General features: G+C 43.1%; 1 protein-coding gene across 1 annotated transcript; it reads right to left on the bottom strand.

Moving 5' to 3' along the window:
- Positions 1-14,062: 14,062 nt before the first annotated feature.
- Positions 14,063-22,134, bottom strand: mRpL2 (mitochondrial ribosomal protein L2). The gene is made up of 4 exons (XM_022069722.2): positions 21,760-22,134; positions 19,757-20,005; positions 16,908-17,120; positions 14,063-15,718 (listed from the first exon to the last, which is right to left on the bottom strand). Exons 1-4 carry the CDS (start codon positions 22,031-22,033, stop codon positions 15,510-15,512), a joined length of 945 nt encoding a protein of 314 aa, XP_021925414.1. The 5' UTR covers positions 22,034-22,134; the 3' UTR covers positions 14,063-15,509.
- Between the last annotated feature and the right edge of the window lie 272 nt (positions 22,135-22,406).

The following is a 22,406-nucleotide window of genomic DNA, read 5'->3' as shown; positions in this document are numbered from 1 at the left end:
AACACTCAGAGACTTTTGGAAACACCATTTTAATATTCTTCATTGCTTAACTCTCGTTGTCAAAGCCTGGCAGCAAGTGACTTACAGGACCATGAATTCAGCCTGGAGGAAATTGTGGCCCGAATGTGTTGCAGGCAGAGACTTTGAGGGCTTTGACAATGAAGATTCTGCTGTTATCGATGATATTGTGTCTCTAGGCAAAAACATGGGCTTGGAAGTTAACAATGAAGATGTGGAGGAGTTACTGGAGGACCACAAAGATGAACTCAGCACGGAAGAACTGGAACAACTACAGAAGCAGCTACAAAAGGCGATTGCTAAGGAAATGTCTTCAGAGGAAGAGGAAGGAAGGGAGGATGTTCCTACTTCTTTGATCCGTGAAATTTGTGCAAAATGGGGTGAGGTGCAAAGTTTCGTGGAACGATATCACCCCGATAAAGCAGAAGCAAGCCGCAGCACAAACATTTTCAATGATGATGCCACGTGTCACTTTAGAAACATTTTAAAACGTAGACAAAACCAAATCACGCTGGACAACTTTTTAGTGAGACAGAGGCCCAGTGAGTCTGATGCAGAGTCGAGTGGTGCCAAGAGACAGAAAAAAGGAAAAGAATCCCCGTCCACTTACGCCGTCAACTCTCCTCCATACAGGTACGGTAAAACTGAATTAAGATTTCGTCTATATTTGATCTGCTTAGTGTTGCGTTTATCTTTTTTGTGATAGATTTAACGGCTTCCATTGATTTTGTGTTAAGAACTTGTGCACAAAGTACTGTTGTAAAATTTTAAATAAACAATCATCTGGGGTCCAGGAACGGATTAATCCATTTTACATTAATTCCTATGGGGAAAATGGTTTTGGTTTACGAACGACCTTCAGGAACGAATTAAGTTCGTAAACCGAGGTTTGACTGTATTCTATTCATCCTAGATCCGTAAACACGTTTACTACACACTTAGCAGCCACGATTCTAATCACCGACAAGGCCAACCTGAACATCTCCACACATCATCGCCTATCGGCATTGAAAAACTAAGAACTGACAAGCCTGGAATTCTGGAATCTGCACTGCAGTCTTCGCACCTCTGCGTCCTGGACGCTCCCAGCCGACGCAGAGGCGTCCACGTGCCACAAACGACGACTTACCATCAGCGGGGCAGTAACTGCAGGCGATGTAAAAGCATGATAGTCATTCAGTCAATGACCCTTACCAAACACAAAGGAAACTGGGCCGAATTTAAATGTTAAATTAGTGCATTGTTTTCAAGATCCATTACCATACTGCATTGTATGACCCTACAAGCTATTAAGTAACGCGAGCGTTTTCTCCCAACTCACAAATTCGTGCGTCTGCTAGCATAACGCCCACACCAAATTTTAACGAAATCTGAATCACGCGGGCAGACAGACATACACATTCATTTCGTGCAATAATTTAATGAAATTAATTTCCTGGTTCAGACAAACATCAGATAGGCCTAAATGACGCAAGTGAAATGGTGCATTTCGCGTTACGTCCATAACTTACGCAGTCAAAAAATCGTAGTAAGATGACGAATGAAAGGACGCACAATGTTCCCTCCCGCAAAGATCGCACGAATCTCTTCACTTACTTATGGTTGCAGGCCACATCACCGAATGGCAAGATGAACTGCAAAGGTAAAATCCTGGCATTTGCCTCGAGTGCCTGAGAAGAAACCACGAAGCCCGGTCTCCGGGCACATAATGCGTTCTACAATTTCTCTTGAGTTCAAAACCCGACATGATCGCGTTCTTCAGCCAGTTCAATTCAATTCCCACCTTCAAAAGACATGTCCAAAGTTCATCCTCCCATACGCGTCTTGGCTTTCTGAACCGGGAACTCAGCAAGAGCTTTTCCCACATCGTAGCCTTAGACCCAGCCCCTAGGTGACCTTCGTCCTTCGTCGGTCAAAGTATTTTTCCGACCACGTTCTTTATAGGCGCGTTCTTCAATCAGAGTAACGTTGTTTTGTTCATCCTGACCTTCAGAGGTTTGTACCAGCGACGAGCAGCCCGAAGTTTCCCAGAATCGTCGCTTCGTCACGCTTGTGGATGGGCGTCCACACCGGTCCGACTGCTTTTAAACATTTCGATCCATTCACATGCACTTCACTGAGGCAAACAGTTCTGTCCATATTTTGCAGCCATTTTCATTCCTTGAAACCTCGAAAAGCTTATTACTGAACGTTGCTTGCCTTGGATGCAAACCTCTGGTGAGCCAAAGTCGCTCCGCACGAACAGGTTGTAATTTGACCACATTCGCCGAACTTCGCCGCTAAACCTTGAGCTAAAACATGGGCGGGGCTCAGCAGTGTTGTCAATCATACAACGAAAATGTTTGTTTTGCACTTCCCTTCTGATCGCCTCTGAATATTAAGAAGGAAAATTATTATTATTAAGTGTTCTGTCTTACGACAGGTCCGTTGCTCTGCCCAAAAAGAGCTCTCCAGTTGTCCCCATTCTCAGCTTCTCGTTTTAATTCCTGGAACGTCATCTTCTTTCCTTGTTTAAGGTCGTCGGTTAGCTGTATCAGTCTTCTTCCCAGTCCTCGCTTTCCTTCAACCTGGCCTTCGATGATGTCACTCATTAATCCATTCCTTCTCATAATATGTCCCAGCCAGTTAGCTTTCCTTCGTGTAATCGCCTGCAGAATGTTTCTTTGCTCGTTGACTCTCCTCAATACTTCTTCGTTGGTCACTCGATCCGTCCACCTGATCTTCTCTATTCTTCTCCAACACCACATTTCAAAACTCTCCTTCCTTCATCCTGAGTGTCCAGGTCTCTGCTCCATACGTAACACTTCACTAGTTTCGTCTTCATCTCCAAGCCCAACTTGCTAGTGAGAAGTATCCTCTTCTTGACGAAAGCTGCCTTGGCCATGGCTATCCTTGCTTTTACTTCCTTGGTGCATAGGGCGTCCGTCGTGACTATGCTTCCCAAGTACTTGAAATGCTCCACATTCTCCAGCTGTTGGTTTCCAATTACAATGTTCAGTGGTTCTGCTCTCGGTGCTATCCTCATTACCTTTGATTTTTCAATGTTGATTTCCATTCCATACAAGAAGGAAAATAAAGACATCAAAATGAAGTCGTCTAGAATAAAGTGTTTGAAGCTCGAGTCTAGTTAAAATAACTTCTTAATAATTGTAAGAGAACACGCCCACAAAAAAATCTACCACGGTAAATTTTCTTTGACCTCTTTCCAGTCTGGACGAATCTGTGGATGTTCTAGTTCGGGTCGTTTACAGAACACAGCGGTCACGAGGAGTGGAGGCAGCATCTTTAGGTCCTGAGACAATATGTCGCCTCTGTGGCGACGAAAATAGATCTTACAACACGACACGACTCAACTCCAAGACCGCTGACACACGAGGAACGTAAAATAACGTCTTCTATTAGTCTTAAGCGTAGCGCAAAGGATCTTAAAGCATTTCGATAGACATCAAGAACCACGCCCTTGCAGAAACACATCACGTCCCTGGACACATTTCTAAATCAGCCACACACTGAAGATCAGAACAGCAGGCATCATTGATGAATACAGATTTCACATCGTAAAAGAAAGAAAGAGATGACAGTCTAGTGGTCAGATAACTGAGAAACAATCGCCAATTCCGATCAAGAGAAAACATTAAGAAGCCTGAATACGAGGCCACGCCTCTCGTCTGCTAGCCTCTTCTTGTTGTTCCAATCGAGACACTTACATCAGGTTCCTCGATGCGTCTCTGAGTTATCTTTCCTTTTACTCCTAGTTCTGCCATGTGGCCTTTTCCCTTCAGATTATCCGACTTCTCCTGTCCATGACCAATCCATCTCAGCCTCGTCTGACCGCCCTTGACCAAGACCGACGCCACACGATGGGTTCGTACTACTTCTTGGACATTTACGGACTGTGCCTGTATGAATTAACGACGCTCTATAAAACACTTCAGATTATTTTGGCTTCTGGGGAACAGCACAAAGATGCCAAGTACGTAAGGCGCCAGCTACGAAAATCGGGTCAAAGCGATTCTCGAACGAATCGCTTTTCGTGCGACGACAGTCATTTTTCGATTTCCATTGAGATCGCGCACTTTGCCCAAACGTTAGTAGGGCGGCAACAGACACAGAGAGAGAGAGAGACAGTGAACATGGCGGAACGCAACTGTGAAACAGCGAGATGCAGCCTGATCTGTGAAGTACTCGGGATCCTCCTAAATGACATTTCGACCCTTTGTACTTGAAAAAAAAGATTACTATGTTAGGCAGATTATTCGTTTGACGTTCACGACTTCGTAACCATTAATTAAAAAAATAAAGTGATAACAAATATTTCAAGCTCAACGTTAATAATAAAAACGTGCGACACCTCCGTCAGAATGCTGATTATTGCCGTGGTGATAAGGAGGAGTTCAAAGAGCACTACGCCACTGAGCGAACTCTGCAATTTTACGTTTGTGCTATGAAACAAATGCCGCAAGATAAAGCAGACTTGACCTCTTGATTTCGGATTTCAGGGAGGTTCGGTTGCTGAAAAGGCAACACGGCGTCACAAACCACAGTCGACAGTTTCACCTGCAATAACGACATCGTTAATTCTACGTGGAAAACAATTGACACAGAACCGGCTTACGAGCATTTTCAAATGTTACGAAATCTTCATTACAGATTCGACTACGGATCAACCAATCCCCCGAAGCACAGCCCACCCTGACAACGTAAAGGTCGTTAAACCGGTCACAAGGTTTCCCGTATTTTGTGGAACGCGGATGTTCAGACCGAATTCAGTCTGCGCCCTGACGCTCTCTGTCACATTCCGAAGTGGCCTCCTCCCACCAGATTTCTCGACAAAATTTTGTCCTTTCTGCTCTCCCCAAGCGTGCTACATTCCTCGCCCATCTCTTGTGAGTTGTCTGCGCGCGCAGCCTACTAACTTAGACCTAAGCCGCCGGTCCATTTTTCTCTGCGTTGATGTTCAGCAGATCACGAAAATATAACGAGGCCGTACGTTCAATTAAAGTGCGCGCCTTTTCTGGTTGAATGCACGGACACATCAATGAAAACGTCTTCCTTGAAAGATGGCGATGAGCATCGCGCGTTAAGAATTTGATGCCTATCGAGACTTCAGTCGCAGCCTCCCACAGAATCAGAGTTTCTTCTTAATTTACTCTTCTCAGACCGCGCGGTCCCACTCAAGCCATGGATGTTTTTCTGTGTTGTGTTGTCCTGTGTACAGGCAGAGGCCTTGCGACGGGCCGATCCCTCGTCCAAGGAGTCCCACCGATTGTCCATAGATCAAGCCAACGAAAAGTTAGGGACCCGTAAGGGGTACCGGAAAATGTTAAGCCGGAAGAAGAAGAGGACCGCGCGGTAACGGAGTTGCGCGTTTTCTGCACCGCGGCTGTGAGTGAAAGCAATTCACAGTTACAAGGGTCTAATTCGAAGGAACTCAGGCAGTTCCTTTACCTTCTCAGCGGGGCTGAACAACGCCAGCTTGCGTTGCGACGCCGTATAGACGCGTGGGTAGGCGTCCACACGGCGTCACGACCCAGAAGACCATCATCGATCTGACATTCAGATTACTTCTAGACAAAACGGTTCTTTGACTTTGACCGCATTGATTTCTTCCGGATCTCAATTCCTCCCCCTTTCCAGTCCCTTCCGCATGTCCTCGGCCATTCTCGTTCTTCCCATCACCCAAAACCTTTTTTTAAGTGGAGCCCTTCCCCGTTTTAGCACAAAGAGGAACGTTAACCAAATATTCTAAATTGCATACGTTTATGTAAATGTAAATCAGTCAATGGCAAGAACATTGCTGAAGACATGTCGTTACGAGAGGAAAAGAAAAGTCAGCCACGGTGCTCCAGCTGCCCCCTCCTCCGAGTGGCCAAGCGATCTTCCACAAAAGTCGCTACAGACTACGAATCATGCATTCGGAAGCGTTCATCCTCTTTTTAAATTACGTAACATCCCAAGCCGCCCGTCCTTGAACAATCAATCACCTGACACGAGACGTCGCACATCGAAATCGATCGCGCTGGAAGTCAACAACGCGCGGCCCCAACCATAAACGACGCGAGGGACTTGCAAAGCCTCGGCACTGGATGGAACTAAAATGCCAGCACATAACATTGCAAAGCGGAGCAAAGCAAAAAAAGTATAAGTGAAATGAAATGCATTTAGAAAAGACGAGAATCCCAGGGTCTCCGACGTCAGACGCGATGCCACAGCAGAAGAAAACAAAATGGACGGGTGAAAGTGACGCTGCGTTCCTCGTAGGCGTCGTTAGACGGAGAGAGAGTTCGTCTGTCGCAAGGAAGACGTGCTGCGACGTCACCAGTGCGTGACTGCCCCAATATCGACGCCGCGTGGATCACGTGCACATAACCACGATTTGAAAACACAGCAAGCGCCCTCCTTCCTGCCGAAATCGCAGAACAGCCCTCGACACTGGGCGAGGGCGAAGCCGCGGCAGCTCAGTCGACCCCCCGACGGGGGCAGAGGATTTCTTCTCTAGCCTCTGCGCCCAGATCGGCTCTGAGGCCCACCCAAAAGGGCGCCGGGGTCCTTTCCCGGGGGTAAAGCCGGCCGGGTCGCGATGCTGACCATTCACCCCATCTACTGCCGAGGTTAAGGAAGAGAGGAGCTATGCCTCCGCTCCGCCGGCCTCCAAGTTTACTGACGGAGCGACAGCGAAGCTCCATTACTTCAGCAGCTGGCAACAGGAAGACACTTTCATTTTTACTGCGCCGATTTGCGTCTTCGGAATGTGGGCATTGGGACACCAGTTCCACATTTCGTCCTGTGGAATGTCAATGAAGTAGGAGTTTGCGCTTGAGTGATCGTGCAGGTTGAGCAACCAAGTCACGTGGACGCAGCAGAGAATACTGAAGAGGAAGGACTCGTGTCGTTTCTGAACCTGCTGGGCGGAAAAGTGGAAACCGCGAGCGAGTCCCGCCCAGCTTCCTGGAGATAAAGCGACCGAAGTGGGAGGCTCGTCACTCACCTCAATCCGGTGGACCTTGTGCGGCCTGAACTGCCCTGTCATTTTCCAGAAAGTTGCAATTTGCAGAGCTTTAAAAATCAACAACTTGGTGTCCCAAACGTTGCGCGTCATATTTGGGGGTTGTTTCTGAAGGAAGCTAAATGTACTTTCTTTGTTTAATCTTGAAACTGCCCATTGTCCCACCTTACCCTTTGCCTCGCAGAGTAAGGGAGTAACTAAAGGGCCATCTGCCCGAAAGACTTCTTAGAATTCGGGACGGCAAATCTGTTACGTCAGCTTCATAATCGTTCAATATTCCGTTGAGTGTACCAAACCAAAGTGAAAGGCATTTCGACGGGACTTGCGAGACGTCGTCTGCCAACCGGAGCCTGTGAATTCACGGGGAACGTTCAGCACGCGACCCGAATCGACTTTCCGCGTGCCTGAGTCACGTTCTTCCTCATGCCACGAGTTTCGAGTCATAACAAAGGTTCGCTGTGTGCCAGGACGGTACGTCTTAATTAACAACGGTGTACAATATTGTCTCTTACTCAAAGAGAGTGTCCTTCCGCGTCGAAACATGGCCGACGAAATTTAGGAGAAACTCGCTGCAGCTCATCTTCTGTAATAACGTGCATTGCGCTCCTCCCTTCACTGTACAGAGCCCCTAGATTACGCGGATTATTCCTATATACATTTTTCATCAGGTAAAAATCACACACACAAATTTGGGGAATGAGGCGGCCACACGGAATGATGTGACGTGCGGGCTCTTGCAATATCCTGCTGGAAACGTGCGTGTTCCTTCTCTTCGTCAGTGATGATTTGAACGAAAGGTTCCAAAATATTGTTCACATATCGCTCCGAGCTGACCACTCTTCGCACACCGCACACCCACCTCTTGGTCACGAAGTGCGACTTCATGTGTGTGTGTGTGTGTGCAGCCGGGGGGGGGGGGTATTTTCGGTGTTCTGGGCGTTTGCAAAACCAAGCTTCGTCACTCATGAAAAGAGGCGTTGGATCCACAATTCCATCTGGACACAGTAACTTCTAGGCACAAAACTTCAGGGCGCAATTGGATCTGCAGGAATCGAATTCTGCACCATCGGCACTTTGTAGGGGTAACTTTGAGACTTATGACATCCAAATTTTCGATATGTTTCACTCTTGTTCTAGTCAACGTGGCGATTTCTCTTTTGGCTCATCTCCATCCTCAATCGAATTTCCGCTGTGAGGGCAAGAACGGAACCTGTTAAAACAACTTCAGTACGAACTTCTTAGATTGTCGCATAGTCGAAACTCTCGGCAAGAAATACGCGTTGTTCCAGCGCGTATCCATCTGACCATCCTGAAATCACGTCCTTCCTCTGCGCCAGCCAACAGCGAGCGTTCGTTGTCCAGCATTGCCCGGCACCCCATTCTTACTTGGGGGTTGTTCTTTGCCGAACAAATCGAGAGTCGACCTGCGGTGTTGACGGGGCGATAGTTTGGACGATATCAAATTTTGTTGCGCTCTCCACGGCAGTCGGTGAGAGGACTTTCTCATCTGACTGCAAGTGTACATAAGGATACAAGGATCTGAATCTTAACCCAGATCGTGGACGTGCAACGCACGAACTCAAGGAATCTCATAAGGAAATGCAACTGCAGATGGTCTACAGACTTCATCAGAGACAGCGCGGCCATTTGGGACACTTTTACTTTTCTGTTGTAGTGAAGCACGGTCCCATCTACATGGTAAGTTAATAGCCAAAACAGCACAGTGTGGAGGGCCGAAAATCCGCTAACCCCACACGAAAGACAAAAGTGTTGCGTCTGTCGACAGCAGACATTTTCTCCAGCGAAAGACAAGGGCTGAATTGCTTTTTGCGTAGGATTTGAGGTTTTCACGGCTGTCTTCTGGGTTCTAGCTCCGTGCAGTCTGGTAGAAGTTCACCGACGTTTCAGAGGTCGGTAAACTTATATCAGACCACACGGCGCAACAACCCAGAAGACAGCGTTGATGCAGGCAGCAGGGACCTCTCAAGTACTGAGCTGTGTATTTCAAACGTCATTACACAAAGTCCTCATTAGTTTGCATCAGGCACGAGGAAAAGAACGAATGAGAGCATCGCTGAACGCGGTGGACATTCCCGGAACTTGAGATTCTGAAGACACCGCTAGACTCGCCTTCATCAGAACAGGACACACACATGAACGATGAGATTGTTTCTGGTGGCAATGAAGAGGTTGGCATGGAAACAGGCTGGGAGAAATATCTCATCTGTGAGGAGTTTCGGAAAGACTGAGAGCTCTAGCAAAGACGAAAATGCTGTGGTATTTGGGCACTTTATTTTCGCAGTGTATTTTTTTTAAAAAATACGCAAAATAAAAACACGCAAAATAAAAACACGCAAAATGTCTGAAGAATCCGTTCTTGCATTCTGTTAGAATTTGTACGTTTCAAACTCGGTTATTCTGAATATACTGTAGTTTTGTGTAGCCTATGTCAAACCGTAGGGGTTCAGATGCGACATGCGAACACAAGAGACTGCGAACCGAACGGAAAGAATAATTACTATAATTTAACCCGCTCTTATTTCATCATAAATAAGCTCTAGAGCTAGTATGGATTTAATATATTTAATACGGATATAAATACAATATAAATATGCATATTACATTTGCAATGGGGGTTGAGTCAATTACGTGAATGTAGATTCCTTGTTCTTACTATCGTCTACGTGTATCTCGGACTGCGAGCTAACACATGTGCGACAAGTACGCGGTCGTCCTCATGCGCTCTTTAAGGAACGTAAAACAACACAGAGGTCACACATCGAATGCAAATTCAGCTTTAGTTTTATCAGGATATCTGGCGAGTCATTGAAGGTACACACGCGAGGCTTTGAGGAACGCGGAGCAAAACAATTGTGAGTGAAACATTTTACACGCCGTATGGCAGAGTGTTATAGTTTCAACGTGAGTAATTACTGTCTGAAATTATAAGCAGGAATAATTCAATTTAAAACATTGATTTACAATTCTTGCCAGCTTCATCCAATAAAGAAGGCACTGGCATTAAAAATCGATTCCAAAACTTTCGGTTACAGAAATTGCGTCTTCAAAGTATTTTGATGCAAGGACGACAACTGAGAAATCATTGTAAGTTTATCGCCGAAATTCGTGTTGCACTTGCGTCAAATGAACTTTGTTTTCAAGGGTTCAATGTTCTGCGTAGAAAGACTATGTCACATAAACAAGTCCGATCTGTTCCCCGCGCACTTCCTAGCCGAAGACGAGTCATTCCTACTCTGGAGGTCTCACGATGACTTGCGTTTATTTATCTGAAGCGTATTTGATCTCACAGTCACAGTCGGGATCACTAGATCCTTGGACTACCTCCCCTCCCCCTTTCTAATCTGAGGACGGAAGCAGATCCAGCTTCCGAAACGCCGACGACGGACAGAGCCCAATAATTTAGCTGTTTCTACTGCATTTGATCTCGTGAGTATCCTCAGTCGTTATAGGAAGTTAAGACACCTTAAAGCAGGCCACGACAGCTTTCTTCCACGTCGTTCACAACAAAGCCTATCACAGACGCTGCAGAAACTTTCTAAAGCAAATAACAACATCGGAAAAGAGAACGTTGCACGTGAGCAAATATTTGTTTGATTTCCCCCGCGGGTACAGCGAATTAATAAGCAAGCGATGATTTCGCTGGTAAATAAACAACCCCAGTCTCTGTCATGGCGCCCTACTTTGCAGCCCTCTTTCTGCACTGAGAGAACGAGATTCAGCTTCCACTGTCGGAACTCGCTCCTGGATAAGGACAATGTCCAGACGCACGACAGTAGGTTCTCGGTTCGAGTTACAGCAGAAAACGACCTAAGGCGGGCGACACAGGCCCCGGACCACGTCGGAGCAAGAGACGATACTGCACGCTCACTCAGACAAGCAATTCACCAGCTTCTGTGGAACCCGACGCTCACGACAGTCGAACTCTGGTCCCTAACCTCGGCCAGACGAACACATTACTTATTTAACGGCACAGACGGAGTACGCATGCCCGACCTCGAGGTCAGCTGGCTGCCTGCAGCCACGTCCGGAAGCTGCAAGTGTTGCGGTCGAAGTGTCTTCGCGTTCACGAGGAACTGGAGATTATTCTATTCCTCGCCGATAACACACGAGCACTGACTGAGAGTTTCGACTCAAAGGGCTTAGTTCTGCTGACACGTGCTAAAAATAGTCCTAGGAATACGTGCCCCTAGATCGAATAGTTCAAATATTGAAAATATTAAATAAAAGACCGATTTACTCTTGGCTCGAAACTTACGGAGCTTGTACCTAAGTGACGCAGGACAGGGCTTTCGAAATTCACTGACGCAGCGATGTGTGGGGCACAGCCCCCGAAAAACTGCACTTTGCGTCAGTTAGGTCTAAACCACAACAAACGGGTAACTTCTATTCTATGGCCAAATTTTAAGCTTTCTTTGTGGTGTATTCGGCCCGGGGCCATCACGAAATAGACCCACGCCCACGGCCTGACCTACCGCTAGGCAAAAGCCAAAGGTGTTTCGCTTCGGACAGGTTTGCTTCAGGTTATGTTCTAAATCCGAAAGTGCATTTCTTTTGGTACATTCAGTGCCGGCATCTTACTGAGGTTAGCGCAAGGCCGAAGGTTCGCGGACCTTGAGGTACTACAGGAGGCCGGAGCAATCGGAGAGACATCTCCTTCTGTCGTAATTAATGCGAGTCGTTGAGAATAATGACGACATTCCTCGGCAAGCGTAGGTCAGGTCAACATCCAAAGTGCCGCTCAGCTCCTTCGTAATCTCAAATACGACTGACATATCGACACGGAGTCCTTCAATTACAAATCTCATTTTTAATAATATCCATGGCGAGTCTAGTGCGTGAACAAAATGTAAATATCACAAAATTAACTTACGTTTACAACTGAAGATGCGACAGGAAAAGCGTACTCGTCGGAGTACACTGATATTCCGAAGGCGTTCTTCACACCACGAATGCGACCAGAGGTCAATGTCAATCCTTGCAGTCAGTTGCTCCTTGACTCGCTCTAGCACTCATCAGTGCCACTGTTGGCACCAGCGTCTTCCCAAAAACGTCGGCGTCCATCCACCTGCGAGACCACGCGGCGTCAGAAGGAAATCTTTTCTTGTCAACTGAAACCTGTCTTCTGTTAAATCTGGTTTTTATTCTATGAACCTCTGATTCGGCCGAACATTTTCATGAGTATCAACTACACAGGTCATTTCCAGCAAAATGTGGACAGAGATTAAAAAACTCAATGAGGCATAATATTGTATCGTAGTTTGTTCAAACTTTCAACTCAGAGACTTTAATACTTAAATATTTATTATGACAACAGTAGTCATGAGGAACCATCCTGAAAAGAGGTTCCAGAACCCAGACTTAAGCAATATTATCAAGCGCATTCATAAAAGATGTCTCTACTTTGTTATGACTGGAAACATGGCATCCAGCGAGCACGACGCCTTAAAACATTTCTCTTAAACAGCAAGATGAGTACCGTTTCCATGGAAACCCACATTTTCAGAAGAAAATAATTCAGCCGTTGCATGAGAATAAAAGTGAAACATATTAAACTATGTTACGTCAGGGACAGAAAAATAAAATCAAACAGATTTTCAACTTTGAATTACAGTAATAAAGAAATGTCTTGTTGTTAAATTCTCAGCAATCGCTAGAAAGTTGAACTCTTTACCAATTAACTGTGAAGTTTATTTTTGGTAGATAACTCCGAGATAATTCTGCACGCAGACCGTATTTCGCCGGTTACCGCTCTCACTATTTTCAAAGTGGTTTCCATCTTATTACCCGTAGCAAATGTAGAGATCACTTTACAGGATGCACAGGAATCAATTCAAGAACTGCTAAGTGATTTTGGATTGAATTTGCTGCGGACTTCACGCTTTTGGGAGCAATCCTAAAACCGTATTTTTCAATTACCTGCAATCAATGATACCAACACAAATAAATGAGCTTGGGTCCTTCTTCTCTTGCTGGGAATGGTTACTCGGCCAAGAACCGTAAAGATGCAAGTGACCTTGAATAACAACTGCACTGCGTCTCCCTGCGTGTTTGTCCGTCAGCAAGATTAAAATGAACAACTGCTGGACAGATTTGGATGAAGAATTTGAGGTTTTCGCAGCGGCGAGTCTGAAGACGGCCGTCTTCTGGGTCGTTGCGCCGTGCGGTCCTGCAGAAGTTTACCGGCATTTCTGACATCCTTGGTGCCTCCATTGTCAAGGCAGTGAGGCATTCATCGCTCTGCCACCTTCGACATTCCATCCATCCCAAACTTTGTGCAGATTGTCCCTAGTGATGGCAGCAGTCGTGATTCGCTGCCTCAACCTTGGAAAGGATACTTGGCTCCGGGGTCCAAAATGCACGACTATTACAGACTCTTTCTTAGCGAACTGCAGAACACACCAACTAATGTGTTGTGGGGTAGCCATTTCAAAAAGTACTGGAGGCAGGCAACAACAACAACAATCACCAGTCATTTGAAACGAAACTTACAGTTTTTCTACTGAATGGTGTGGGTGTGAAGTTTTGAGTTGGCCGCATTTGTTTTCTGTATCGCTGTGGCAGTGTTACGTTCCTTTGTGATCACCCGCTACTTCTCACATCTGAAAGTGAAGTGGCTTCACATAAAGTTAACTGAGTTCATTTCTGAGTACACACCTGTTTGTAAAAAGTAAAGCTGTCCTGCTGTACACCATGTAGGCACCTAGAGGGAGAGTAGTATAGATCCCACTCTTCCTTAAACTCAGCAATACATTGGGATGAGTGGTCAGCATCACGCCCCGGTTGTGCTTTAACCGCCAGGAAAGGAGCCTGGTACCCATTGGATGGGAGACAGGGTGGGCACCAGAGTCAGTCTCGGCGCAGAGGCTAGAGGGATCGAAGCCTGGTCGTCCAGTCCGCAGTCAGTCACTATAATGAATCTTAAACACACACCTGAGGAACTTCCATTAAGGCTAATGTACATGTTAGTGTTTACACATGCTCTGCGTGATCTCTTGCAGAGATAATAAAAGGTTTGACTAAATTTTACATTTTGTAATTTTTATTATCAGAATCTTTCTTACGTGAAACATGAATAAAAAGCTCTTACCTTAAACACAAAACATGCTTTTTGTTTCTTTCAGTGGGCTGTTGAGCATTACATTCTTTTTCCATGGCATCTAATTCAATCTGCTGGTGCAACTCATCAAATCTGTCTCTGTTCAGCTAAAAATAGTTGCTAAATTGACTGCTTGAGAGCTCTGACGAAAACAGAAATTTACTATGTCACATTCTTTCGATAGGAAGACATCTTTCTCTTCACAACATATTTTGCATATTTTCTGATCCATATCCAGAACTTGGAAAATCCAGCAGCACTGCTTTCGATATATTCATTTTGAATTTATCAGCACCTTGACAAAACCCCACACTCGACTGCGATCAAGATGTGGACCTGAGATGCAGGCACAGGAAACTGTCTCTGCTAGGACGATCTGTGCTGTGCTAGGCTGCGTCCAGTGTGCAGCAGGCTCTAAGTGTGACACGCTAGCAAACTTTTCAAAGACATGTCACCAGACAAAATTTCAGTTCAGGATGCTGCCACTTCGACGGTTTGCAAGGCAGCCAGGTCATTAACACCGACGTTTGCACACAAGTTGACCTCTAATAGCATACCACGTTTCGCGGAAACACGTCAAACGACGAACCCGTTATTGACGAGCCGGCCTTGTGACCATGATGACACCATAAGCCTGGGCTCTTCACACAAAATAGTGCTTTCGCAATTTAGCAAAGCAGGTGAAACATAAATTAAGTCTTTTATGAGCTGCTTCCCTGATTATCCCGAGATATATCGGGTTCATGATTTTCACAAAAAAATATTAATTTGAATTAATCTGAGATAATAATTTTTCTTCCCCGTCATTACCAAACCGAGTTAATTTGGGTCATGAAGAAAATACGTATAAGAGACTGCTGATGCACGTAAATGACAGAGTACTGTACTTTCTTCGGCCAAATGTGTTTTTATATTTTTGTACCACAGCATGCGCGAGTAGAAATCTATATGCTTAACATATGTTCACATGATACCTCCAGTGACATCGCTACGTTGTGATTCTAAAGAAGTTAATTTTACAGACAATTAAAAGAAATCCAGTGATAACTTGGGGAAATAATCATCATAAGAGTGATTAAATATTCTGCAGCAAAACACAAAATCAATAATTTCATTATTCAGGAAAATTCTAAATGTGAAATAAAACAATGTGATATTTTGGATAATATTTTCAGAAGAAAATTAATGAGGGAAGCAGTTAATCCACTGAACCAGATACACTCTAACATTTCTAAAATGGCTCACTGTGAGACGACACTGTTCACCAAATTATGCAGGTATGTTCCAAATCTGAATATCTGTAAACACCCCAGACCACAGTATTACGCCCTGACTGTCCTCAAACTCTGAGCATAACTATTAACAACTTTATTGTTCTGGCAAACTCAATACAATAGGCTCTGGTCTTTCTGGAGGAGGTTTGTCCAAGACACGGACCGGAGGCAAGGGACGTATCTTGCGGCCATGTCTTCCAGATTTGCGCTGCCACAATCCTGATCTTGGTCTGTACCCAAGCTCACGCAGTCTCTGAGGACTTCCAATTGGAGTCTTGTTGTGCATTACATTAGATAGTCTCCCTACACAAAAATTTAACATTCAATATTTAATTCCTGGCTTCAAATTAGTCACACTTATTAGTAAATTTTGAAATAAAAACCCTGGAAAGGCAAATGTGAGAGGAGAACCTCAAAATGGGAGTGGCACTAACCACAGCAAGAACACAGAGAAAAATTCACAATACTTACAAAACTTTTATGCCCCTGACTAAAAAATAAGAGCAAAAAGATGTATGCTAACACAGTATCTGCATTTCGCAAATGCATTTCATTTTTCATACACACTCAATTTGATATTCATTTATTGTAAATACAAATAAACTGTTGCAAAACTAATTAATCAATAATAAGATGACTTTTGGGATGCTGCACTATACAGCCTCACAGAAACTGACAAACATTTATGAGACGCTTACTGCTACCATCATCAGGGTGATAAGAAAGCCACGTGCAAAAAATCAGATGAGGTATACGAACACACCAAACAAAAATGAAGTTTGGATGGATAAATGGACCACAGCCTTGTTGGGGGAGGAGAATAGATGGAATGATGGAAACAGGAGAAAAGTGCAATATCAGGCGGTGGAAAAAATATTTTCTTAAACAATGGTAGAAATGAAAAGCTCAACAGATACGAATAAAACTAATGTGAACTGCATAAAATATAATTAAGTTTGTGTATAAAAATATATTTCAACAGTTCGACTGATATGTTACAAAAAAAATTCCTTAACAAATGTTACAAATGGGTATATTTTATTCATCTTTCAACCATATTTCTTTATTGAAAGTGATGTAGAATAGGACCCCATCCAGACTGTATCATGATTACGGTATCTTGTGGAGTTTCCCATAATGAGAAAAAAATTATTTTTCATAAATCTATACTGACGTTTATGTAGAGGACTTGCATAAACTACATCAGTGTCGGGATTAGTATGGCAGGGAAGATATATTAGTGCAAGACAATATACCATCTCACAGAGCCAAGTTTACCCATAAATTTCTATCTGCCAACTGTCCAAAATTTGTCAAATCCACAGAATGGCAGTGAATTCTCTGGATTTAAACCCATTAGATTTCCATGTCAAGAAGGAAAATATTTTTCTGTTTAATGAAGCACAGATGGATAATGATGTTAAAACAGACTTGTTTTAAACGAGCTGTCATAGCTGTGGCATCAAACTTCTTAGTTAACTTCAATACTCACCAATAACAGCCATGCATTCTTGAGAGAAAGAGAGTTCATGTTTTGTGGGCATCTGAACAATAACACGGTCTCCAACGTGCCGTATCACTGTGGCAAATGTGCCAGCTGCATGAACATATCGGCCCCCCTGCCCTGGAAAGCGCTCGATACAATTCACCCTTGTTCCCATTGGCAAAGCTCCAAGCGGATACGCATCACCTTCATTTCCTCGTACTGTCAAGATAAATACAGACTTATATAGTTCTAAATAATTAAACTGAAGGGAAGTGTCTAATATAGAAAGAAGATATTTAACGTCCTTCATTTTATTGTAGCTGCCAAAAAGTCGAGCACCAGCTCAAGGGAATGTGGGGAGAAAAGACATTAAAGGACCCTGCATACACTGCCCCCCCCTGCCAAAAAAAATGTAATAATTTGTAGTGATCAGTGAAACAGCAATGCTGCATAGAAGTAGCAATGTACTTCACAGTGCAAAAAGGGAGACAACTTATGACATAATAAAGTGCTGTGAGACGCAGAGAAAACCTATTACCAGTCACTCAACAGCCAAGAAGTATAGTTTATAACAAATGATTTTTAAAATATACAAGAGGCACTGGCACTAACAATTCAGCTGTATGTATTTAAATCTGTCTCATGAACATTTAAAAGCTGGTTAAAGAAATGTTTCAACCTATTCAAAATTTTGATTGGATCTGCAAGCAAATTGCCATTATCATCCTTTACCAAATTGGTCTCAGGTTGATATCCTTTCTTGAAATTATTAATGGCTCTGTACAGGTCTCTGATATTTTTGTCCTTACCATTTGTCTGAAGTTAAATAATTTTGTCCTTGAGGTATTCCTTTTTCTTGTTCCTAAAGGTTCTACTAGCCTCACGTCTCACGTTACATAGATTATCCGCATTTGTTTTGTTTGGGTCCTGCAACCATTGAAATTTTGTTTGCTTCCTTCGATCTATTAATTTTGAACATTCTTGATCAAACCACGGTTTATTTTGCTTTCTCCTGTAGTATCCTAGTTTCTCTTTTGCTGAAATTTTGATGCAGTTTCTGACATTTTCCCACTCCCTGTTGATGTCCACACTTTCATTATCTTTATCTGTCACTAAAATCTGAAACCTATTCGAGATTTCAACTTGATATTGTTCCTTCGCCTCTCCCTCACTTAATTTTTTCAAATCAAATCTTTCTGTGTCTAAATTTTGCTTAGTTTGCCAGCTTAATGAAAGCCGCTCCCTCACTCTTGCCACTACCAGATAATGGTCAGTGTCACAATCTGCTCCTCTGAATGACCTCACCTCAATTACATTTGTCCGCCTTCTGTTATCTACTAACACATGATCTATTTGATTGTGTGTGCTAACATCTGGACGAGTCAAAGTGTATTTATGAATGTCACGGTGTGGAAATTTTGTACTTTTTACAATTAAAACTTTTGATGTAGCAATGTTTATTGCTCTAACACCGTTATCAATGCTAAGTGCATGCAGACTCTCGTTATCTATTGTGGATTTGAAAATACCCTCACTCCTAACTTTTTGCATTTAAATTTCCTAGCAGAATTTCATGTGATACTTGCCAAATGTATCAAATAGTCATTCCAATCCCTCATAAATGCTATCCTTGATATCACAGCTTTTGTCCTCAGTTGGGGCATGAACATTAATTACAATAATTTTGCACAAACATCCTTCCAGAATTACGTATGACAACCGGTCACAAAAAAATTCTACTCTCTTTACTGCTGCCCTAATTCTGCTACGAACAAAAAACCTGTCCCTAACTGATGACTGTCATTTCCCTTTCCATAGAAAAATTCAAAATTTTCCACTGGGATCATGTCCACCCTCCCTCACATTGCACCTCCTGCACTCCCACTAATTCCAACTTACAATTCTCTAATTTCAGAGACTCCTAACATTCCATGTTCCAAATCTCATATCCTTTTTTAATTGCCACAGTCGTGCCAAAGGTCTGTCCTGGTCTGAGGCTTTGGTAACTTTTGCATAACAATGCTGTTCTTTATGGTGAAAGGTTGTTAGCCTCACGCCCAACCCCCAAGCTGGAGGTCCACCCCTCGTCCGCGATCGTTTATTCAATATATTCGCAGCTAACAGACTGGAGGCTGTTCCTCTGTCTGCAACCTGAGGACGTGCCATGCTGTGCTGACAGGGACCCACCAATTCATACTCACCGCCATGAAACCTTCAAATCCTACTTGTCTCTAAATATTTCTTATACTTCTGCCCGGGAAGAAAAGGTGCCTATTTCATCGTACACCTTTAATTAGTTTTTACAACTTTGCCACACTGCATATGTAATGAATTTTACTTTATTGTTAAATTACGACTTGAGGTAAGATTGGCACGGATAATTTAAACAAGAAAGTACCTTAGCTACAGCTGAGGGAATCTAACTTGCAAAGAAAGTTGTTCCAACAGCTTCTTTCTATGCTATGCCCACTACAGCTGCAAGCAAGCAGACAACCCTGGGTCAGTATGCGAGGTAAATACGAAAGCGATCGCATTGTAATGTGGCAACATGGCTTCAAACACAGTGCTACTGGCAAAGCAATTTATGGCCACAAAGCAAATGCGGGTTTTGGAACACCTGGTTAAGCCCTAAAACATATTTTTGAAAGGGTGCCATTTGGAATCACTTGAAGACATTATGGGCAATGCAGAAGCAGCAGCACTGAGAGAATTTTTTTGGAAATTATTTCATGAAATGCTTCCATGTATGACAGAGACAGAGTATGCACATTAAGTCAGAGAGCAAGTACTTTGAAAATGAATGTCACTCAGTAAATGCTATTTGTCAGACTTCATACACTACAGATATCACTAACCTGGAATTCTTGGTATGTGCGCTGAAGTCTTGATAATATCACCCGCCTTCATGTTTTCTGTTGCGAGAATATACTTCAATTCATCACCTCCTGCTACAAGCGCTATTTTGGCTGTCCTGCAGCCATCATCCATGATCTGGATCACCCTCTCTTCTAAGGGTTCTCCTTCCTTTGGACCTTCCCTAATCCAAGCTATCCAGTGGTACTTGTGTTTGATCCCTCCACCAATTCCTTTGGCAACAACTCGGCCTTGACAGAACAAAAACTGCATTCAGACATCATAAAAACATGTGTACGTGCGCATGAGCATACTGGGATGGCCTCTTTTACCTTTATGTAACCACAAAATGATTATTAATAACAGAACTTCAATTAAACCTCTCCTTCCATTCAAGAGCAAGAGATTTCTGAAGTTTGCAATGTATCAGATTCATACATTACAGATTTTCATGGAAAAGAAAGCCATAACCAAACACTTTCACCATAGTTTTTGTAATTTAATTAAGAAATATGGGACGAATACTAATCTCAATTGGGACTACAATCTCACAAAAAATATTCAATTCTGAGGGAGTCTGGTTGTGCCCTGTTGATAGAAGATGGAACGATGCCACTACAAAATACATTTGACTTACCGCTTTTAAGACAAACAGGTGATACACTATTTGATAACTCATTCACATGATGTATCTTTATCAAACCATTTAAAACTGATGCAAATATTCTGGTCTCCTCATATAATGTCAACTCCCTAACCACATTGTCTGGATACACAGAATGCAGGCTGCACGATTGTTAATGTCTTAACACCAATAATATTCCAACGGGTTCTATTCAAATCTGTTCTGTGGTCTTGTAACATAGTAAATAAAAAGTCAAAATAAATAATTTTCTGCAAAAGGTGAAAAGTTACAGATGCTACTGACATCACAATCTAACAAGTGGTCACAGGGCTGAATCATTATGAAATGTATTTTTTATTCAACCACCATGTTGTAATTTCACATAAAACAAAGAAATGATTTCACAACGTTCTGCACTTTCAAAAAATCTTTTGCCATGCTGCTAGTGTTGATCACACCTCACAAGTCTGTTTGGTTGCCATGTTGGTACTGTAAATTACAGGAACGTGCAGAGTACAATTTTAGGGTAGTCTCCAATGGCATGATCTAGTACATGGTTACAAACATTTCAGAGGAATGTATGTATGTGCTGAGGAAGATGACAACTGACATCTTCACCAAATTAGAACCTCAAATTTCAATATGACAAACAGACATCTTCCCTTAAACTTACTTTACATGACTAAATTTCAGTTTCTGCAATTCAGGCTCAGGTGAAATATAAACATCTTACAAGAACATCAAATCTGAGTTTGCACCCATATGTAGCCATGTCAAAGTTTGAACATGGCTTCTTCTGTGCTATAGTCTGGTAGAAGTTTATCATTTCAGAGGTCCTTGCTTCCTCCATCATCAGATTGCCCTTTTGATGGAGGAAGCAAGGACCTTTAAAAGGATGAAAAACTTCTACCAGACTACATAGTGCTACAACCCAAATGACAGCCATCTTTGTATTCACCACCAAGAACCTCAAATCCTACATCTCAAAGTTTGTATTTCCATGTAGTTTGAGCCATGAAGTGGCAGCTGTGTTCTACTTTATCAGTCTGTATATTTAATTCCTTAAATATTTATTTACAATAGTGACTGTTTCGCACATGCCATAACTGACTACTTTCTTTTGGACTGAAAAATGTGTTTGCTGTCAGTCGAATTTCCCCAGAAAATTACTCCATACGACCATAATGGCAAAGTAAATCACATTTAAATTGTGTAGTTAAAATGGGGTACTATTTGGTGACAAAAGCCCTATTCTGCCAACTTCGTCTCTATAACATTAGAAAAATTTGTCGATAATAATGGGGAAATGGAGGGTTTTCACGTGCGGGGCTGAAAAGGGTTAGCCAGGAGTATTTTGTTAAAGTTCATCAGACAGGTTACCTGTTACCGGATCTCTGCCAGCCAAATTTGTTACGTTTAACGGTTGTACTGTGTACTCCTCCGGGTAATGAACAATACGGCGAAATGACCGTCCATTTCCTGGTTTTGGTACGTCTTCCTTCCATATACGCCCTTCGCGTTTCGCAAATTTTGGACAATCATTCCAAATCATTCTATTGCATGCCTTTCCTAAATTTGATGAAGATTTAGCTCTCATCACTTCTCCTACACATGAAGATCTAAACACAGTTCTTACAATCAATGCACAGGCCATGATACAATTACGTAATTCCTTTATTCAAATTTTTGTCCTCCTGAAACAGTACATAACCCCTCAAACAACTACCGCCATCTTAATATCTGCCGGTGTCGCCAACATTAGGAGCTAATTTTATCTACCATAAAGTACACTTATCCCTCGCTTTACGAGTTTTCCCTACAACGAACCTTCGGAAGCATTATGCAGGAGGAATACAGCAGCATGTACAATTCCACAGGCAGATGTACCATATGAAAAATGAGGGGCTAACTCAATTCCCTCACCTCTCATCATAACCACCTTCACTTTCTTAAAACCTTAATTTTAACTTGTTAAAAAAAATGTTATCAATTTCTTTTGTTTCTTTATACGTTTCAACAAAGACAAT

Source organism: Zootermopsis nevadensis, unplaced genomic scaffold, assembly GCF_977971745.1.
Source record: "Zootermopsis nevadensis isolate Lab colony 2312 unplaced genomic scaffold, Znev_1.0 Znev_ptg000020l, whole genome shotgun sequence".
Lineage (NCBI taxonomy): Eukaryota > Metazoa > Arthropoda > Insecta > Blattodea > Termopsidae > Zootermopsis > Zootermopsis nevadensis.
Note: the sequence above shows the minus strand (reverse complement) of the source record. Positions and strands in the feature narration are given on the sequence as shown.

Bases quoted from the DNA above. Each gene is read 5' to 3' on its own strand.
- mRpL2 (XM_022069722.2), bottom strand. From the start codon at position 22,033: ATGGCCTGTGCATTGATTGTAAGAACTGTGTTTAGATCTTCATGTGTA. The intron at 20,006-21,759 runs GTAACCTGTCTG...TGTTCTGTCAAG, and splicing joins TGGCAGAGATCCGGTAACAG to GCCGAGTTGTTGCCAAAGGA. The intron at 15,719-16,907 runs GTGAGTATTGAA...ATTTTTGTGTAG, and splicing joins AGAATGCATGGCTGTTATTG to GGAGACTATCTAATGTAATG.